Here is a 22,449-nt window from a genome sequence, read left to right as displayed (position 1 = left end):
TCTGAGCATGCTTCATTTTAGTATCCTTGCAAATGAGAATATTCTACATGTGAAGCCAGAAGTCATAATTGATGATAGATAGATTTGGACTCCCAGCAGGGAGAAGAAAGTTAGGAAGGGGGGAAAAAGGGGGAGAAGGCACATGATGTTGAGCATCGGAGTCCATTAGCAGTAACTTTAGTTGTTTAGCTTCAGTTCAGTGGTTACCAGCACTGTGGATGGCTGCTCTGGGAGTAACACAAGACCATTCTTACTAGGAGGTTGGACATTTTAAGATTTTTGGATTCTTTCTTTCCTTTTTTTCTTTTTCTTTTTTGAAACGTAGATGAAGATCCAGTTTCGGACATAAGATTCACTGGGTGATCATTTCATTGAGATCAACTTGAATGACCTGGTTAAAGGTGCAAGAGGAATGTGCTGTGACTGAGGTATGCCTAATGTGACAGATTACTGTCTGGGTATTGGGAGACCATGGAAAGAATCTATTGTTTATTGATTACTATGCTAGGTATAGTACATATATTTCCTTTTGACCTCCTGATAATCCTATCAGGTAGATATTTTAAATTCAGTTAGGAAATTGAAGTCCAGAGAGTTTAAGTAACAAAGATAACACAATTGATCACCACCTCTGTCCTGCTATGTTCCTCTCTACAGTCATACCTTGTTTTATTGTACGTAACTTCCCTGCACAACTCACTGAAGACTGAGATGATGGTTAGTATTTTTAGCAATAAAGTATTTTCAAATTAAGGTATATGCATTTTTTTTTGACACAGTGCTATTGCACAGTTAATAGACTAGAGTATAGTAAAAACATAACTTTTATGTATGCCTCATTGTGGTGGTCTGGAACCGAACGTGCAGTATCTCTGAGGCATGCCTGTATGTTAACTCCCCTAATCTTCCTAACAACCTATGAGCTAAATAACTTTTCTTATCCTTACTTCATGATAAAGAAATGGAGGCACAGAGAGATTAGTACTTTTCTGGCTGTGTGGAAGAATCCACAATTCAAACCCAGGCAGTCTCGCTATAAAATTATACCAGCTTTCTTTTAGTTAGTATTTCCTTTGCTTTTATTTTTATTGTTGTTTAACAAATTTTTGAGTAGTGAAATGAATTTTTATTATGAAATCGAACAGAATACACATACCAGATGTATAGCTTAATGAATTATTAAAAGATGGTACACTGGGTCAGGGTGTGGACCCGTGCTAGCCGTGCCAGAGCTGCTCCATTGCCCCGTCTCAGTCACAACTACTTCTGTGCTCCCAGTAATGGCCATTCCTCTGACTTCTATAGTTAATTGCTCCCTCATGTTTTAAAAAAGTTTTTTCATAAATACATCTTCCTAGACATAATGTAGTTTTGCCATAATTTTTTTAATTTTTCAATTTATTAAAAATTTTTATGCCAATATTTCTATTTCATTTAACTTTTTTATTTTTATTTTTTTATTTACTCTTTATTGTATTTTTTCTACTACCATTTAGTCCCCTCATACCCCCACCCGAGGCCACCACTATCACCATACTTTTGTCCATGTCCAGGAATCCTTTTTCCTTTTAGCGCAACCCCTCCATCCCCTAACCACCTGCAGCTTCAGCTGCCAGCCTGCTCTCTATCTATGAGTCTGTTTCTATTTTGCTTGTTAGTTCAGTTTGTTCATTAGATTCCACATATGAGTGTAATGATATGGTATTTGTCTTTTCCTGACTGGCTTATTTCACTTAGTATAATGTTCTCCAAAAAAAATTTTTTTAAAGCCTTTTTGTAAAGATTTTATTTATTTTTAGAGAAGGGGGAAGGGAGGGAGAAAAAAGGGGAGAGAAACATCGATGTATGAAAGATAGATCAACTGGTTGCCTCTCATACCTGCAGCAGGGGAACTGACCAGCAACCCAGGCATGTGCCTTGACCGGGAATCGAACCAGCGACCCTTTGGTTCACAGGCTCACACTCAATCCACTGAGACACACTAGCCAGGGCAGTTCCCCAAAATAAAAAAAAAAAATTTTTTTTAATTTGTAGGCTTTCTCTGTTCCATTCTTTTTCTTATCATTTATCTGATGAAGAACCTTGATTATTTGACCTATATATCCTGCAATCTGGATATTGTTGATTGTATAATCATGTACAATTCATATGTTTCTCTGCTGTGGGTAATTCCTGCACCTTGGTAGCTGGATTCCAGACTGGATAAGGCTTAGAATCAATCTCCTTGGCAATTCTCTAGGTGGTGATTGACGAGACCATAGGAGGCACATAGTGCATCATTATTTTTCTGTTCCTGATCTCAGCAGCTGGTGCTACTTAATGCGTCTCTCTGTCCACTGAGAGTTGCAAAATAGTAGTATTGTAATTCTATCATGTGCTTTTCACTTACTAGTTGGAATACTAGTCCTTTATCTAATCATTTGGATAGGCAGTGGTATATATAATTCCTTTAGGAAAGGCAAAATTTATACTCGAGTCCTGCCATTTATTTACTGATTTTCAGGATAATAAACTGGTTCCTTATCTTCCTTTTTTTACAGTTTAAATTTTATTAAATTTACATTTTAATGCATATATTATTGACAATGTTAGATGTTCACAGAGTTGAATTTTCCTATTTGAATGTATATATTGAAAATATTCACTTAAGTCACTATTTTAATAAATCTGGTCCTTCCCCAAGGTCAACAAATATTTTTTGTTTATTGCATTTATTTTTAGGAAAACATTTATACATAAACAAGAAATTATGTACATTTATACTTGATTTTTAATATACATATATATCTTTGAAATAATTCATAACCAGTAGATGAAGAGCATCATCATTTATTTTTACATCTACATAATATTTTCATTTGTCTATCCTTGTACATTGTATGTTACCAGAATTTATTTACCAGCTCCTAGTGGATGAATATCTAGCTTCCTTCCATTTTTTTGTACTCTTATAAATAATATTGTAGTAAATAATCTTGTATATTGATTTCTTCTGAAGACAAATTAAAAAAATTTAATATCAGTATAAAGTCATGAATTTAAATATGTTTGATGGGTTTCAGTTCATTGCAATTATTATCACTATTGGCACTTACCATATTTTGCCATGTATAATGTGCTCTTTTGTATAATGCACACCCACGCTTTTGGCCCAAACTTTCAGGAAAAAAAGCTTTCATTTTAATTTTTTAATTCAATTATTTATTTATTTATATTTAGAAACAACACCGATTATCATATTCCAGGGTATTATTTTGCATGCAGGTATCATTATTGCTTTCTAGAGTTACACATTTTTTTAAATAGTGTTTCCAGAGTTTTTTTAAGTGTTTGTATTATTCTTTTTAAGATTTTATTTTTATTTATTTACCTTTAGAGAGAGGGGAATGAAGAGAGAAAGAGAGGGAGAGAACCATTAGTGTGCAAAAAGCCTCTTGCACACCCCCAACTGTTGGGAACCTGGCCCGCAACCCAGGCATATGCCTTGATCAGGGATTAAACCCGTGACCTTTCAGTTTGCAGGTTGGAGCTCAATCCACTGAGCCACACCAGCCAGGGCAAGTTACACTTTTAACGCAGCATAAATAGAAGAATGAAAAACATTTATATAGATACAGAATTAGTACTACCCACATATAATGCACATCCTTATTTTTCCCTCAAAAATTTGGGCAAAAAAGGTGTGCATTATACACGGAAAAAAAGGTACGTTGTTTCATCTTTGGCTGGAGGGGCACCTTACTCAAGCCTACCCTTTTGATATGACTCTACTAGTCTTGGATAGCTTCCTTGTCTGATAGCTTTAAAGTTCTTTCCCCAGTCTGAAATTATCCATTCTTCAAGAAACTCTGGTTTCTTTTAATGGTGAATAGCATTTTAAGATCGTAGTCTGTATGCTGGGGATCCTGAGTCAGCACTGTTTTAGGCTTTTCAGTAGACAGAGCTAGGATACCTTTATCTATCTATAGATGCACACATTAAAGACAAAACATCTCATGAGTTCATATGACTACTTCCAATTCAAACCGAGTCTACAGAGCTTATTATTTAATTTTTCTATTATATCTGTAACCCCTTTTTCCACACCAAGAATACTGGCTCTTGAGGACATAGGAGGTGATAGAATTAGAATGTCCCATAATTGCTCTTCTGTTTCATTTTATTTTACACACACAACAATATCAGAATTATATTACTGGTATCACCACCAATATGATTACTGGAAACATTAAACTTTTGTGCTTATGTTCTTCCAATTCTTACCTCCTTTTTTCTTTTTTTAAAAAATAGTTGTACTTTACATTGTCAGAGCATATAGTTATTACACGTTGTACTTTTTCTTTATTTATTCTTAGTTCCTTTTTTTTAATCCTCGCCTGCGGATATGTTTGATTTTAGATAGAGGGAGGGAGGAAGATGGTGGGGGGGGGGGGAAGAGGGAAAAGGAGAGAGAGAGAAACAAACAATGATAGGAGAGAAACATCAGCTGGTTGCTTCCCATACAGTCCCTGACGGGGAATCAAACCCATAAAATTTTGGTGTATGGGATGACACTCCATTTAACTGAGCCACCTGGCCAGGGCTATTCTTAATTATTTTTAAAATTTTTAATACATATTTATTGATTCCAGGGAAAGAGAGAGAGACAGAGACAGAGACAGAGACATGGAGAGAGGGAGAGGGAGAGAGAAGCAACAATGTGAGAGAAACTTTGATCAGTTGCCTCTCATATGTGCCCCAACTGGAGACCAAATGTGCAACCCAGGCATGTGCCCCAACTGGTAATCGAACCCACAACTCTTCAGTGCATAGGATGATGGTCCAACCAACTGAGCCACACTGGCCAGGCTATTCTTAGTTCTTTAGGTATATTTAATGCTCACCAACAGTGTTCATGTTGATATCTTTCTAGGCATTTTGATTAAATGATGCTCATTTTTTTATTAGATTCGTCAAAAAGGAATACTCTTTTAGTTCTTGCATGTTGATAAAAGTTTGTGCCTTTTATACTTGAAAGTCACATTTGCTGATATAAAATCTTTAGCTCATATTTCTTTTCCTTGAGTTTCTTAAATATATTACTCCAATTTTGATATAAAGCATTGGTATCAAAGTCAGATGATCATCTAATTTTTCTTCCCCTTAGAAGTTATGTTCCTTTTTTTCCTTTTGTTTAGAGTCCAGTGATTTTATCAGAATGTGTCTTGGTGTTGGTTGTTCTGGGTCAGTATTCTGAAGTACTTGATCAGCTCCTTCCATATGCAGTTTCACATCTTTCTGTTTTTAATTTCAGAAAAATCTTTATTTTTATTGAGATATATGTGATATATATAATAAGCTGAACATATTTAAAGAATATTATTTGATCAATTTTAACATACATATACACCTGTGAAACCATCACCACAGTCAAGGTTGGTTGTTTGGTGTTGAGTTGTATGAGTTCTTTATATGTTTTGGAGCTGTATGTATTTGGAGCTTCGTATATTTTGGAAAATATTTATATTTTTGGACCCATTGTTGGAGTTGTTGTTTGCAAATATCTTCTGCCATTTGGTTAGTTGCCTTTGTTTTGTTGGCAGTTTCCTTTGTGGTACAGAAGCTTTTTAGTTTGATAGACTCGTAGTTCTATTCATTCATTTTTGCCTTTACTTTCTGTGTTTTGGGGTCAAATTCATATGTTCTCTACAACCCAGGTCCATAAGGTTAGTACCTATGTTTTCTGGTATGTACTTTATTATTTCAGATCTTATATTTAGGTTTTTGATCCATTTTGAATTAATTTTTTTAACAGGGGAAAAACTGTAATCTAGTTTCATTTTTTTGCATGTGGGTTTCCAATTCTCCCAGCACCTTTTATTGAAGAGGCTTTTCCCCCCCCTCCATTGTGTGTTTTTAGCTCCTTTGTAAAAAATTATCTGCCCATATACATGTGGTTTTCTGGGCTCTCAGTTCTGTTTCATTGGTCTGTTTGTCTGTTCTTCTGCCAATACTATGCTGTTTTGATTATCATAGCTCTGTAGCATCATTTGAAATCAGGTAGTGTGTTACCTCTGGCTTTGTTCTTTATAAATGGAGTATAGTTTAAAGCTGGTATGTGAGCTGCCTATATTGTTAAAATTGCTCTGTTGTTATTATCTCTTACTATGCCTAATTTATAAATTCAGCTTTATCATAAGTATGTATTCGTACCTGTCATAGGAAAAACAATAGATATAGGGTTCATTAATATCCACAGTTTCAGGCATCCACTGGGGATCTTGGAATGCATCCCAGCAGATAAGAGGGGACTGCTATAGTTTTCATTGTGTAACTTTTTTACCTCTTTGGTTAAGTTTATTCCAATTTAATTATGCTGTTATAAATGGAATTGTTTTCTTAATTTCCCCTTTAGATTATTGTTAGTATATAGAAGTACAATTGATATTTGTGTATTGACTTTGTATCTCGCTACTTTGCTGAATTTATTGGTGCTAACAGTGTGCGTTTATGGTTTTCTGCATATAAGATTATACCTGCAATCAGAGATAATTTTTGTTCTTTCCAATTTGGATGACTTTTATTTCTCTTCCTTGCTTAACTGCTTTGGCTAGAACTTTGGCTAGATAAGAAATGATAAATGTGGACATCCTTGCCTTGTTCCTGATTTTAGAAGAAACACTTGCAGTCTTTCACCATTAAGTATGATGTCTGCTGCTTTTCATATATGACTTTTATTATCTTAAGGTGGTTTCCTTCTCTATTCCTAGTTTGTTGAGTTTTTTATTATGAAAGGGCATTGGATTTTGTCGACTGCTTTTTCGTCATCAATTGAGATGATCATGAGTTTTTTCACCTTCATTCCATTAACTTAATGGAATGAATCAGTGTATTCCATTAAATCCCTGTATTACATTGTTCATTTTTCATACATTGAACTATTCTTACATTCCAGGAGTAACTCCTACTAAGTCATGGTCCTTTCAATATGCTGCTGAATTTGGTTTTACTAATATTTTTTGGAGATTTTTTCATCAATATTCATAAGGAATATTGGTCATTAATTTTCTTGTATTGTCTTTGTCTGACTTTCATATGACAAATGCTGGCCTCCAAAAATAAGTTATGAAGTGTTTTCTTCTCTTTGGTTTTTTGGAAAAATTTGAGAATGATTGATATTAGTTCTTCTTTAAATGGTTGGTAGAATTCCTCAGTGAAGCCACCAGATCCGATGTGGCTGCTTCTTTAATTCCCTAGTTGTAGGACTTCCATTCAGCTAGATTTTAGGTAGTTCTAAGTGCTGGTTGTTTTGTGGTTTAGTTGTAATTTTGATGTGGGAGGAGGCAAGTACTGCATTTACCTATGCTGCCATCTTGACCAGAAGTCCATGATATATTATTTTCTAACTGTATTGTTGTATTTGATAGAATTTTGTTTAAGATTTTTGCATCATGTTCATCAGAGATACTGGTCTGTAGTTTTCTTTTTTTGTGTTATCCTTGCCAGGTTTTTGTATCAGGGTTATGTTGACCTCATAAAATGTATTGGGAGGTATTGCCTCTTCAGTCAAAATCCTCAAAATTTTGACATGCAGTATTGTCATTCTCATTTGTTTCTATATATCTTTTGATATCACCTTTTATTTCTTCTTTGACCCAGTCATTTTTTTAGTAGCATGTTCTTTAATCTCCATGTTTGTGAAGTTTTTTGCTTCCTTTTTGCAGTTACTTTCTAATTTCAATGCATTGTGGTCAGAGAACATTCTTGGTATGGTTTCAGTCTTAAATTTGTTGGGGCTAGTTTTGTATCCTAACATACAGTCTGTCCTTGAGAATGTTCCATGTGCATTGGAGAATAAAGTATAATCTGGTGTTCTGGGATGAATGGCTCTCTAAATGTCAATTATGTCCATTTGTTCTAATGTATCATTCTTCATTGATTTTCTGTTTGGATGATCTATTTACAGCTATCTATGGGGTATTTAGGTCCTCTACTATGATTGTGTTTTTGTCAGTTTCTCCCTTCAGTTCTGTTAGTAGTTGCTTTATATATTTTGGTGCTCCCAAATTGGGTGCACATATATTGAGAATTGTTATGTCTTCTTTTTTACCCCATGTAAACATTCTGCTTCATTATACAGAGAAGCTGACCAGGACCAGAATTTTCCTGAAAGAGTCTTTGGTCAGAATCCACCAGGTTGTGACCAGGCTGCCTCCCCACAACATGACCCAGCGTGGGCCCCCAAGAGCAGTGCGGTATCTTTGAGAGGGAGGGTCCTGAGCCTCTGGTCACCCTGGAGGCTTTCCAAGAGGGGCTGGCACACGTGGAGTGGGCATAGCACTTGCCACTCAAAGGAGGACAGTTACCTGAGTACGTCCTGCCCATCCTGAGATCCAAAGGGAAGAGACCCTAGGAGACCCCAAAAGCCCCTCCTTGGGTTGAAAGGTCAGAAGAAAGTGGCACTGCTCAGTCTTGGGACTGGAGGGAGGATGGCAGGTAGAGTGACTATTTCCAGGAGCTCTTAGGATGGAGTACTTTGGAGTGTGGTATGTGTGTGGGCTCCCAGCACCTGATGGGCTTTCCAGGTATGGCCAGAGCACCCACCACAGGTGGAGGGACCTGTGGAAAGGGCCTTTTCCCTGGGGACTGAGGTGGAGGAGCCAGACTCTGAGTCCTGGTCCAGAGATCAGGTCAGCCCTTCTTTCTTTCATACCATCATGGTTCCTGTTCAGACTTTGGGGCTCAGGAATAGGTGGGGGTGAGATGCAAATACACAGGCCTCTGCAGAAGGGACTCGGGACTGCCCTGGCCTGGCAGGCAGGCAGGCATGAGGACAGAGTGCTTTGGCTTTGGGAGGCCTCTGGCCTGTGTTCCAGTGCTCTCTGAGGGCAGCACTGAAGTTGATGATGAGTGACCTATTTGTCAGAGTCGGTGACGTTAGGCTCTCGGCCTTTTGGCAGCCTCTGTGATGTTGAGCCCCTCGGCAGAACTCCACACCACAACCTTTCCCAGGCCGTCCTCCTTCAGACTGATGATGTCCCGATCAAAACTGGTCCCGAAGTCGCTGGTTTTGTTGAAAACAGTCTGCCCAGTTAATCCTTCCTATGGAGCCTTCTTGATAAAATACATGAAGCAGCTGCCAAAGTGCCAAGCCTTGTGTTGGTGGTACTTCAGGGGGGTTGTAATCATCTGGGGTGCCCTCTGGTAGCACACAGACACGATGTGGATGGCGCCATACAGCAAGGTGGTGCCGGTCATCATCATTCTGTCCAACAGACTGGACTCGGCCCAGGGAGCCGCCTGCATCTGCTCCATGGGCCTCTTCTCCATGAAGACCGAGACAGGCAGGGCGTCCACAGTGAGGATCTGGAACCCTGTCGTTATGTCTTCTTGATGTAGTATTCCCTTTATCATTATTAAATGTCCATCTTTGTTTCTGTTACCTTTTTTTCCCTTTAAATCTGTTTTGTCAGGTATAAGTATGGCCACACCTGCTTTTCTGTGAGTGCCATTTGCTTGTAGAATCATTTTCTACCCCTTTTCCTTGAGTCTGTATTTGTGTTTGCAGCTTACATGTGTCTCCTGAAGGCAGTATATGGTTGGGTTTTGTTTTTCAATTACAGTTTATATTCAGTATCATTTTGTATTAGTTTCAGGTATATAGCATAGTGGTTAGATGATCATATACTTTACGAAGTGTTCCCCATGATAGTTCTAGTCCCTAACTGTCACCATGCATAGTTATTACAATATTATTGACTATATTCCCTATTCTGTACTTTATATCCCATGACTATGTTGTAACTACCAATTTGTACTTCTTAATTCCTTCCTTTTTTCACCCAGCCCCCTTCCCCCCTCCTCTGGCAACCAGTAGATGTTGTTTTAAAGCCTAATAGATGGGCCATCAGGTCCTCCTCCCCACCTGCACCCCCCACCCAGGGACAGGTTTTGTCGATTTTTTTCCCCCTTTAAATAGGCCATACTTCTCGATTCTTTGTATGTCTTCACTTTTTGTTGTTGAAACTAGACATTTGAATCTAATAATGTGGTAACTCTGAAAATCAGGTTCTCTTCCTTCACCAAGACTTTTGGGGTTTTGTTTTTGTTTATATTTTTCTTTTTTAATTGTTGCAGGTTGCCTCTGTCCTGAGGATCAGTCTGAGATATAAACTTAAGGTCTTTTCAGATCTTGTTTAGTCTGAACATTTCCTTGGGCATGTGCAGTAACTTTTTAGTCTTCATCTATACGTTTGCTTTTAAAGTCCTAGCCTTTAGTGTCTGGCTCCCAAAAGGGGAAAAGGGGAAAAATGAAGAGGAAAAGGAAAGAATGATAGCCCTTTACATCCCCTGGAACTCACTTTAGCTGGAGAGGGAGGGACTTACAACAATGGGGAGAGGTATGACAACCACCCCTGCCTCTTCCGTCCGCTCCTCTAGGGTCTGAAGCAGCAATCAGTGATCAGATCGTACAATCTTGGTATTTGGAGACTTTCCTGGTGCTTCTTGCTTTGCTGCCCTTTCTGAATCTTCACCTCCTAAACTTTTACAGTGGGGTAGAATTCAGGAAAACCTTTCTAACTTCTCAGATTTCCCTCTTCTGTTGCCTTTGTGTAGTGTTTGAAAATATGGCAGTTCTTTTTCTAAGATTTCCTGGCCCTGTTTTCCATCCCACTTTGGTCTTAACTTTCCCTTCCTCCTTCTTGTTTGTCTTGTTCAATTTTGCTTTCATTCCTGGAAGTTTATTCTTATTGTGGGTCTTGTGATGGAGCCCTAACAGGTCAATTTTCAGTGTTACAGAGCTCTAGCATTTTCAGTCCTCCTTACGGCAAAAGAGGGCAAAACCCCCTTCAGTTCCTCTTGTTATTTTCATAGTAGTGCAGTAGTGAATATTAGCAAATATCAATGATTTGGGATTCCTCCTTTCCCCATAACTGTTTTAGGTATTGTGTGTTGCCTTTTTTTGTCTTCCTACAAAGATGCTGATACCCTGCAGTTTTTCTGGCTGTTAGTGATTGTCTCCACCCATTTCTGTTTTGATGGTTGTGGTAATAACTTGTCACTAAGTGCTGATAAAACTATTGTTCTTTTGCTTTTGCCTTTGCTACCTAGTTGCTTCTGTTTTTTGTGGGGATTCAGAGATTAAACTATGCTGTCACCATTGCCATCAGTCCTTTCTTTATTCTTTTACCATTCTTTATATTTTATGGCTTTTTAATATTTTAGGTGTCTTTTTTCCTCCAACAACATATAGTTTGATTTTTTTTTGTTTTAAAGCCAGCTTGACCATCTTTCTTTTTTAACTGGACCATTTACTTTATTTACATTTAATATAATGACCGCTGTGAGTTTAAGTCTGCTATCTTATCATGTACTTTCTCTTTGTTCTCTGTTTAGTTTCTCCTTTTGAAATTATTTTGACTCATCATCGTGGTCTCTTTTCCCCCTTTATTCACTAGGAAATTACACATTTGTGTTCTGTTCTTCAGTTGTTAACCTGAAAATTGTCGAGCATCCTTAACAAAATCCTGATGGCAGTCCCTGCCTTCACTCTCCTCCTGGATTACAAACAAAATTAGTACACTGTTTATCTATTTACCCTACTTCCAACTATTATATTTTTGTCATATGAATTTTAGGTATATTTTAAGACTTCACAAGATCTTGTTATTTTATGTAGTCAATGTGTATTTATACTCCCTTCATTTCTTTGCTCTTTATTTCTTTCTACAGCTCTTTCTATCAAGAAATCTTCTGCAGGAAGCATCTTTAGAATTTCTTTATAAAACAGAACTGTCAGATTTGTTTTGTCTTTTTTGACAATATCCCTTGACTTTATTATTAATGGATATTTTCACTGGGTCTAGAATTTTAGATCAGCAATTTTTTTTTCCAGCACGTTGAAGATAGTAGTCTATTCTTAGTTTCCACTGTTACTGCTAAGAAATTAGCTGACATTCTGCCACTCCTTTGAAGGTTATCATTTTTTTTCTGTAATTGCTTTTAAGCTTTTTAAAAAATACTTTAATATGATATGTCTAGGTGTGATTTTTTTTTCCCCTCTATCCTAATGCGTTATTATGTTGGGCTTCTAGAATCTGTGGACTTAAGTGTTTCATTGGCTCTCAACTTCTTTGTGTTATCTTCAAATGATGCTCCTGCTCTCATTTGACCTCTGTTTTTGGATGCCAGTATTCCTTCCACTTGAAGCTGAACCTCTTCTATGTTTTCCCAAATGCAGCAGAAAGAACTAAAAATGCAAGTAGTCTCTTGTAACTTCCCTTCTGGTTCATTTAATTTTCTGTTCTGCTCTTTCTAATCTACTGTTAAGCCTGTGACTTAAGATCTTAATTTCAGTTACTGTAATTTTTTGTTCTAAATTTTTTAAATTTTTTTAAATCATGTTTATTCTATTACAGCTGTCTCAGTTTTTCCCCCTTTGCCCTCCACCCATCCCACCCTCCACCCCCGCTCCCACAGTCAATTCCCACACTGTTGTCCTTGTCCGTGGGTCATTCATACATGTTCTTTGTCTAGTCCCTTCTCCCTCTTTCCACCATTGTCCTCCTTCCCCATCCCCTCTGGTCACTTTCATTCTGCTCCATGTTTCCTTGCCTGTGGTTTATTTTGTTTGTTAGTTTATTTTGTTAACTAGATTCCACTTATACATGAGATCATATGGTATTTGTCTTTCACTGACTGGCTTATTTCACTTAGCATAATATTCTCCAATTCCATCCATGATGTCGCAAAAGGTAGGAGTTCTTTCTCTCTTTTTCTTTTTTTCTTTCTTTCTTTCTTAAATGCAGATTGATTTTATTTACTCATTTTTTAAATGTCAAGATCCATTATAAAATATTTAAAAATTTAAAATCATTATAAAGTCTCAGCAATTAAAACATGACACCAGCACAGAAATAATCAAGTAGATCAGTGAAATAAAGTGAGCATTCTAGAATCAAATGTATTATATCTAACAATGTAATATATGAAAATTGATATTTCAAATCAATGGGGAAAATAAGGCTTATTCAACAAATAAGGTGCATTGACCACTATTACTTGAAATAAAACAAATAGGGAGTCCTATTTCACACATTATACAAAAAATATTCAGGTGAGTTAAAAATCAATATGTAAAATCTAAGGAGTTTTCAGAGAAAATTCAAAATAATATTTTTCTTACCCTGAAGTAAAATATTCAAAATCAGAAGCTATAAAGTAAAATGTTGACAATATGACTATTTTAAACATTTAAGACTATATAGTAATATACATATAAAAAAAGTTAAAGGACAAGTAATAGAATAGGAAAGTATTTGCAACACATCTAAAACAGGGTTTATAGTTTTTTGGGGGTTTTTTTTAGGGCAAAAATTCTATAAATATTTAGTCAAAAAATGGATGAAGAATACCAAAAAGTGATTTAAAGCTTTTTAAAAATAATAGAAATAGGCAAGAAATATACAAAAACAAGTTTAGTTTCAAAAAAAAGTAACAATTAAAATAACATCATTGTCACAATCAGATTAATAAGTATTAAAAATATTGGCAAATCACGTATTGGTGACTGTGAAAGGAACTGGGTATTCATAGACTCTTTTCCTTCATCTTCTTAAAGCAGTCACTTTAGCATATTTTGCAGTGCGGGTTTGGTGGAGGAGGTGTATTCTTTTAGCCTTCTTTTGTCCGAGAAGCTCCTTATTTCACCTTCCATTTTATTTGAGAGCCTTGCTGGGTAGAGCAGTCTTGGTTGCAGGCCTTTGCTTTTCATTACTTGGAATATTTCTTGCCATTCCCTTCTGGCTTGTAGTGTTTCTGTTGAAAAGTCAGCTGCTAGCCGTATCGGGGCCCTGTCATGTTACTACCCATTTCTCCCTTGCTTCCCTTAGGATTCTCTGTTTGTCTTTGATATTTGCCATTTTAATGATGATGTGTCTTGGAGTGGGCCTCATTGGGTTCCCCTTGAATGGGACCCTCTGTGCTTCCTGGACTTGTGTGACTTTTTGTTTCCTCCAATTAGGGAAGTTTTCCATGATTACTTTTTCAAACAGGTTCTCTATCCCTTGCTCCTCTCCTTCTCCTTCTGTTATCCCTATTATATGGATATTATTACGTTTCAGGTTGTACTGCATTTCCCTCAACATTTCTCCATTCTTTTTGACTCTTTTTTCATTGTCTTGCTCTTTCTGGGAGCTTTTTTCTACCTTATCCTCTAGCTCACTGATTCAATCCTCTGCTTCATCTAGCCTGCTTTTGATTCCTTCTACTGTGTTCTTCAATTTAGAAATTGTATTCTTCATTTCCTCTTGTCTCATTGATAGTTTCTATGCCCTTTTTCATGCTGAGATAGTTTGCAATAAGTTCCTCATAGATTACCTGTAGTTTTTTGTAATTCTCTCTGAGCTCACTGAGCTCATTGAGCTTCCTTAGAACCATTGTTTTGAACTCAATATCTGATCGTTTACTTGCCTCTATTTCATTTAGTTCTCTTTCTGGAGATACCTCCTTTCCCTTCGTCTGGGGTGGGGTGTTTCTTTGTCTTCCCATTATTTGTGAGACTCTTCTTTTTTGCTTCTGCTTCTTAAATTGATCTGTCTTGATTTCCTGACTTTGTGATGTGAACTTCTGTGGTAGGAGATCACTGTTTTTTCTTTCTGGATCTGCCTCTGATGATGTCAGATGTTGACACTGTCTGATCTTAGGCAGTTTGTTTAAGACTTTCAGGAATCTACTGTTTGTGGCTGTCTCCTTCAGCTGTTAATCTAGTCACTCTGCACTCAGCAGGCCAGCTAGAGACACCACAGGGCAGGGCGGAGGCCCTCCTGGGGGCAGGGCTATTGTGTCCTCCCACTGTGTTGCTGCTCAGGGGAGTGATTTGCCTGAGCCAGATGGCTGCTGCCATGTGGGGGAGGAGTCAGCACCATCATCCCTCCGGCTGCTTTCTCAGTTCTCTCCCCAAAGCCTCCTCCCCCAGTCTCTCCTTAGGTCTCTCTACCCGACTCTGCCCCTGCCTTTGCCAGAGACCGGGGTAAGTGGCTGCAAATAAAAATTTATGCATTGGCCCTTTAAACAGTTCTTTGCATCTCCAGCCAACTGTATCTGGCAGAGAGCAACCCTGCCGCTTTTCACAGCTGGCTGTTGTCTGTGTGCTTTTTGGGCTTTGGTGCTGTAGGCTGGAGATCCCTGATTATGGTTTAGACCCTGCTCTTCATAGTGGGATTCAGCTGGCCGTTATAATATCTATCTGGTGCTGCTGCCCCTGGGTGCCCTGCCTGCCTTCTCGAGTCTCTCCTGCACTCCTTACCAGTTAGGTTGTGCTAAAGCTGATTCTTCTGTCTGTCCGAGGTTATAAGGCTCTCCTCTCACTATTGTTCAGTTGTTTTTTCCAGGTGATTTCTCCACAATTTAGTTGTAATTCCAGGTTGGCCCTGGGATGAGGTCAGCGTGACTTCCACTCATTCCCCTGCCATCTTGATTCTCACACCATTTGTTCTAAATTTTTTATTTTTCAAATCAGTTATAGTTCTCTACTATGACGGATTTTTATTTTTATTCTTATTTTTTTAAATTTTTATTTGTTTGAACGATTGTTATGGTCTGTGCCTAGTAATTATAACATTAGAAGTTGTCTTCATTGGTTGGTTTTTTCCTGACTGTTGCTTCTGTTCTCCTTATGTCTTGTTTCCTGTATGCCTTGGTTATATTTAGCTATTTTCTGGATGTTGTACTTGAAATGTTTTTTTGTGGGGTTAATTTCTGGCCTTTTTCCAGAGATTTCACTTGCTCTGCCAGGTGCTTGGAAGCACTGTTAATTTGGGACATTCTTGAAATACTGGAATGACATAGAGAAGGGGAAATCAGGTTTCAGTTCATGGGAGAGGTGGTTTACTTCTCGTTCACTCTTCTGAGAGTTGTAGCCCTTGCAGGTAACAATTTTAAATAGGGTGGCTTTTATCTTTAAACACTCATTCTCACTGTCCTTTTTTTGGATTTGGTGAAGGCCTTCAGGGAAAATGTGGGTTCTCATCTTCTTGATTTTTTTTTTTTGCCTGGTAATTCCTCATATCATGTTAGTTTTTTAATGCGTATAAGAAAAAAACAATAATGTGTTTTATTTGGCTTTCTTCATTGTCTTTAGAGGCAGAGTTGTCTACTCAACCATTACCAAAAAGTAGACAACTTACAGAATATAATTCAACCTAGACATATTTATGTAAAACAACTTGTATCAGGTAGTTAGCTGAGTAATTTGTAGAAAAAGCTGTAAGATGATATATGATGGAATGAGTAGGCAAGATCCATTTTGTTCAGCATACTTATATAATAACAATTACCAACTATCTATAAGTTTCTATGTGCCACCCTCTTGTACTGAATACTTTCTATATGTTGTCTGGCTTAATTCAACCTATGAGGTGTAGGTATTATTATTATCTTCTCTCTTTTACAAATGAAGAAATCAAGGCTCAAAGATGTTAATGAGTTTACCCATGTCACATAGTTTAAAAAATGGTTAAGCTGGTTGTCACACAGGCCATCTGACTCTGAACTTTAAACCTCTATACTTCACTCTTTATAGTGCTATGCGAGCATTTAACAAGAGGACTTGATTTAGTCATGGAATCAGGGGAGATTTCCCCAAAGAAAGAAATTTGAGCTGACATCTGAAGGTTGAGTATGAGTTAAGTGCAGAAAAGGTTGAGTTTCCAGGCTTTGAAACTGGAGGGAGATGACACTTTGAGCCTTTGAGAGAGGTCCAGAGTGGCTGTTAGGAAGATTGTCAGAATGTGTGGCTCTTTGGGAGATTCTCTTACATTGATGTCTACCACCCTTATGTCTGGTTTCCATGGAGCATTCTTCCCATTTTAAAACTCTGGCTGATTTCTAATGGTGGTGGAATAGGAAGAACACAGCACCACCTCTGAATTACTTTTGTCAAAAAATACCGAACCTCAACTTTTAATAAAGCCTCTAGATGTAACCAGTTTACAAGAGATATAGGAGCTGGAAAAATATGTTAAATGGTGAGGATATAGTAAGCCAAATTTGAAATGAGGGTAATTCTGCAAGACAAATAGCCTGTTTCTTCAACAAATAAATGGCATGTTAAAAGGGGGACTGGGAGTGTTAAAAATTAAAAGAAACTTAAGAGTGCTATATATGGACCTTGTTTAAAAAAATCACAAGACAGCCCTTGGTGGTGTGGCTCAGTGGCTTGAGTGCTGGCCTCCAAACCAAGGGGCTGCCAGTTCGATTCCCTGTCAGGGCACATGCCTGGGTTGTGGGCCAGGTCCCCAGTTAGGGGCGCATGAGAGACAACGACACATTGATGTTTCTCTCCCTCTCTGTCTCCCTCCATTCCCCCTCTCTAGGAATAAGTAAAATCTTTTAAAAAAATTTTTAAAAATCATAAGACATTTGGGAGAAATTGAACATAGACTAGGTATTAAATGATAGTAAGGAATTATTGCTATTTTTATTGGTACGATAATGAGTCCATTTGTTAGAGAGACATACTGTAAGATAAGTGGGTGAGGAAGAAATTTACCAACGGAAGAATGTTAGTTATCATTGAAACTATGGTAGATTGATGAATACATGAGTTCATTATGCTTTCTCTACTGTTGTGTATTTTTGAAAATTTTCTCTGAAGAAAAGTTAAAAAAAAAAATAACTAGCTGAAAGATGATAGCAACTGAAGTTGCCTGACGTTTCTGAAAAGGATATTTATTTAAAATAAAGGCAGGAGGATTGAATTTAGTGGGTGATTGAGTTATTGAAAGAGACCAAATTTTAAAGAGAGAAAGAACTCTGATGTGAAACCACAAAAATGGCAGAATTTGAGAATTGGTAATATGTTACTGGGTTTAGCTAGAAATAAATTATTGGTGACGAGTAAATTGTTTAGTTGGACTTCACTCTCTGAAGCAGATAGAGAAGGGCAGAAAGATGCTTTGGAAGAAATACTGAATTGGCAACAGGGAGGACTACCTCTGATCATTCCTGGGAAGATCATTTCACTTCTCTGGGCCTCAGATGGCTTTAGTACCTGATATATTGGTATAACTCTCCTGAAACTCTTTTCTGCCAGTGATGAATAGCTAGAGATTTGGGATTAAACAATTTCCAAGGTCCTCTCAAGTTCTAAAATTTCATGATGCTAATGAATATGTGGGATTGTGCCTCTGGAGAGGAGGAATTATACCTGTATATAAAATAATCCAAGGAAATTTTTCTCTATAGACTGGTAGAATCTTAGATAACAACAGCAAGTGACGGTAGTTTAGACCAGAGGTTTCCAACCTTTTGGCATCTCTGGGCCACACTGGAAGAAGAAGAGTTGTCTTAGGCCACACATTAAATACATAAACGCTAATGAAAACTGATGAGCAAAAAAAAGGTCTTTGCATAATTTTCATGATATCTATCACCACAGATAAACAAAAAGGTCCTCATATAATAACCCTAATTATGCAGCAGCCCTTTCAATAATCTTTTAAAATCGTTGAGCAGGTCCCAAGTTTGTGATCACTAATATAGAAAATGTACCTATCTAAGTAATAAAACAGTATAAAACTTAGTAATAAAACTAAGTAATGTTTTAAGTAAATTTACCATTTTGCGTTGGGCTGCATTCATAGCCATCTAGGGCCGAATGTGGCCCATGGGCTGCGCTTGGGACACCCCTGGTTTAGACAGAACGTAAACTTGTGTGTGTGTGTGTGTGTCAAATAGAATCCTTTGTTGCTAAGCTCTGATCTACTTAGAAATAAAGTCCACCTAAGAAAGTGGCACTCCATTCACTCTTGGAAATAGTCTAGCAAGTTGTTAGACTGGCCTGTAACTTGTGGGTCAGGCACAATTCTTTCAGTTTTTTGAGAAGCAGCTTCCAAAAGATAACAGTTTATTAGCATCATGTGCTTTTCACATTATCTAGTTAAAACAAATATTTTCCTTTATGTTGATATGTGTGTAAAACCCCATATTGTTTTATATCTAGAGGAGAACATTATAAGATAGGCTTTGTTCTAATCATTTTTTAAATCAGCTTTCTAAGAAGCTACAAAAGTTTTGACACAGGAATGACTTAAATTGCTCAAGCGTAGTGGATTATTTCAAATAAAATTTCATTTAACATTTATTGCACTTTTCTCTCTTAATTTAGGCAACTCACCATTTTTCATTGCCAGTCTCTACTTTGGTTCTGCAAACGAAAGTGTATCTCCGGCAGCCCCCACAGCCCGGGAGTCCAGTAAATCATCCAACAGACTCATGACTGAAAAACAGGTAAACTTAAATATTTGAAACCAGTGTTTTTCAAAGTATGTGGCAAAGAATACTACATTCACAAGTGTGAAAAACCTTAACTTTAAAAGGGTTCTTTTTGGGGGCGTTTAAAGTACAGCATAGGGAATATAGTCAATAATATTATAATCTATGTATGGTGCTACGCGGGTCCTGGAAATATTGAGGGGAACACTTTTTAAAGTATATGATTATCTCTCTAACCATGATGCTGTACACCTGAAACTAATACAAAATAACATTGAATGTAAACTGTAATTGAAAAATAAAATAAAAAGGTTATTTAGTAAAATAATTTTGGGACATGCTGGGTTAAAGACTGTTTAATGATTTCATTATTCTAAGACTTCACAATACTATCAGTCTCCAAAAGGAGACTTTAGTATACAGCTTTTCCTAATTATATTTCATAAGACTAGTGTTCTGCAGAACATACTTTGGAAAATGCCATTCGTAGCTCTGTTCAGAATTTGCAAACAACTGTTATTCTTTCTCTTAAAGGAGGTATCAGGAAACACCATGTATAATTTGATCATTCAGTGTTCATGACATTATTATTTACAAAGCATTTTGTGTTTATGAGTCATACTAAACCTCTGCTGAGACATCCACGCAGAGCATTTGGCACCTAAAACAGATATCAGTAATAATTTTAGTTGTGTCATTAATCTTTGTGACCGGAGGACCTACAGCATAAATAAGAGGAAAGGTTGTAGGAAGGAGAGCAGTGTAGAAAAGATAAAGTACAGAAAGTCAGCAGTCAGAAGGAAACATTTATTTGGCTCTGTGAGTCATAATGCTATCAAAGAGTCATCAGGGTAATTTGTCCCTTTTTTGTTTTCATAGAATCTTTAATGTTAGAGGGGCATTTGGATGTGGAGAGTTTTTTTTCAAGCATTTAAACACTGAAAAATCACTCAAATTGCCTTTTCATAAATACACTTTAATAGTTTAAAAAGCAAGCAGAGCACCTCACACAGTAATTTCAAAATATATATCACTATACCGAATATTAAAAGCCCATTATAGAACTACTATATCAGTATCAAGGATGTAAATGTGTCATTAAAAAAATCATCTCTATTTCTATTCCTATTTTATGTCCATGTTACTTTTTTCTTCCCACTGTTATGTTTTTGTTCACTTAATCTAGAAAGTTAGAATTTCCCACTCAGCTCTGTTGTGTAATTACATATTTAGAATCAGGGATACAAGACTTGAGAATATCTTACAGAGCGATTCTACTAGAATCAGTTACGTAGATGGATGGACAGGCTCCTTTGTTGTTATTGTTGTTGTTTTTAATCCTCACCTGAGGATATGTTCATTGCTTTTTAAAGAGAGAGGGAGAGAGGCCAGGGTTGGTGTGGGGGAGAAACATTGATTGGCTACCTCCCACATGTGCCCCCATCAGGGATCGAACCTGCAACCTAGGTATGTGCCCTGACCAGAGATCCAACCCACAACTCTTTGGTGTATGGAATGACATTCCAACCAACGGAGCCACCCAGCCAGGGTGAGAGACTTCTTTTTATAGCTAGACCAGGTCCATTATACAGGGAAATACCTAAATTATTGGCTCTAACGAGTCAGGTTTTTTTCTGTTTTCTTCCCTTTTTTTTTTTTTCTGTGACCTTAGTCATTGTTAAACTAAGTGGAAAGTGTTTTCAAGTGACTTATCTTTTCTTTAATATTCGATTAATATAACCTAGTTTGCAACTATTTCTTTTGATTGGAACCTGGTCTGGTTCAGTTAAATAAAAAACCTAAGGTGTGGTTCACTGCAATTATGAGATTTTTTTTTTTTTAGTTACTTTGTTTTAATTTTAATCATTGAATGTGCATGAAAATTCATATTAAAAACTTTTGGATAAAAAGTTCTGAAAGCAGCCCTGGCTGTTTTGGCTCAGGGGATTGAGTGCCAGCCTGTGAACCAAAGGGTCACTGGTTCAATCCCCAGTCAGGGCATGTGACTGGGTTGCAGGACAGGTCCCCAGTAAGGGATGTGCGAGAGGCAACCACACATTGCTGTTTCCGTCCCTCTATTTCTCCTTCCCTTCTCTGCTGTCTAAAACTAAATAAATAAAATCTTGTAAAAATAAAAAGCTCTGAAAACAAAGGAAATTATATACAAGAGTATGTTTCTTCACTTCATATTCTAAAGTTGATCCTTTACTCTCTCCTTTGTAATTGTAGCAGGAAGAGGCAGAATGGGAGAGCATAAATGTGCTGTTGATGACACATGGCCTAAAACCTTTATGTCTAGTCAAAAGAACAGATCTGAAAGGTAATCAGAGCCTATTCTTGCTCTGTATGCTTCTTTTTTCACTTAGAATATTTTTTTCTTAAAAATTTTTCCTTACCTTTATTTTTACTATTTGTATTACATTTTAAAAATGTAGATCTCATCATTTTTGACAAACAGTCATCACAAAGGATGAGACAGAACTTGAAAACATTGGTGGAAGAAACAACCCGTCAACAGAACATGATCCAGGAGCTCATAGAAACTAATCAGCAGCTTAAGTAAGAAAATGGAAAAAAGATCTCTCTTGAATTTTTTAGTATCCAAGTGGAATGCATTTTAGAAATAACTGCCTTGAAAAGAATCTTGAAATTTAATTTTTCACTTTGATTAAATACCAGTTTAAGAAATATTTTTAATATGTAATTTTTTGGAAATAGCTTAGCTTAAATATGTAATGGTATCATATATTTCTTCTCTTGGTTTGTGTTATAAGATAGAAATTTTAAGAATGCAAAGAAATTTTAGAAATTCTTGATGTTGTTAGATGTAGGTTTGTTGATATGATTTGTGCTTATTATTAGAAAAGACCTTCAGCTAGAAAAATGCCGAGCAGTAGATCAGGAACAACGAGCTAATGACTTGGAACAAACTATGGAGAGCGTGAAATCCAAAATTGGCGAATTAGAGGATGAATCCATAAATAGGGTTTGCCAGCAGCAAAATAAAATAAAAGATCTTCAAAAGGAGCATAAAGCTCTACAGGTACTGAGTTCTGTCTTTTTTTTTTTACATGATTGTACTAAAACAGCACATCAAGGTCACAGACAACTTCCATTTAATTCATTCAGTGGTCTTTACCTTTCTTGACTTACTACTTTCCCTTCTTGAGATTCTTCCCTTGGTTTCTAGAATTT

The 22,449-nt window shown here is 36.9% G+C and overlaps 1 protein-coding gene across 1 annotated transcript in view; it reads left to right on the top strand.

The window, feature by feature from the left end:
• Window positions 1-331: 331 nt before the first annotated feature.
• The window catches only part of CEP70 (centrosomal protein 70), a 61,043-nt gene continuing 38,925 nt past the window's right edge, over window positions 332-22,449 (top strand). The window contains exons 1-5 of the mRNA XM_054595043.1: window positions 332-428; window positions 19,148-19,269; window positions 21,484-21,574; window positions 21,690-21,813; window positions 22,117-22,297. Coding sequence (XP_054451018.1) covers window positions 19,255-19,269; window positions 21,484-21,574; window positions 21,690-21,813; window positions 22,117-22,297 — 411 coding nt within the window. The 5' untranslated portion in view covers window positions 332-428; window positions 19,148-19,254. The remainder of the gene's footprint in view (window positions 429-19,147; window positions 19,270-21,483; window positions 21,575-21,689; window positions 21,814-22,116; window positions 22,298-22,449) is intronic.

This window comes from Pteronotus mesoamericanus, unplaced genomic scaffold (assembly GCF_021234165.1).
Source record: "Pteronotus mesoamericanus isolate MK-2021 breed Mesoamerican mustached bat unplaced genomic scaffold, CSHL_Meso_final scaffold_54, whole genome shotgun sequence".
Classification (NCBI taxonomy): domain Eukaryota; kingdom Metazoa; phylum Chordata; class Mammalia; order Chiroptera; family Mormoopidae; genus Pteronotus; species Pteronotus mesoamericanus.
The sequence above is the reverse complement of the archived record's forward strand: the minus strand, read 5'-3'. Positions and strand labels throughout refer to the sequence as shown.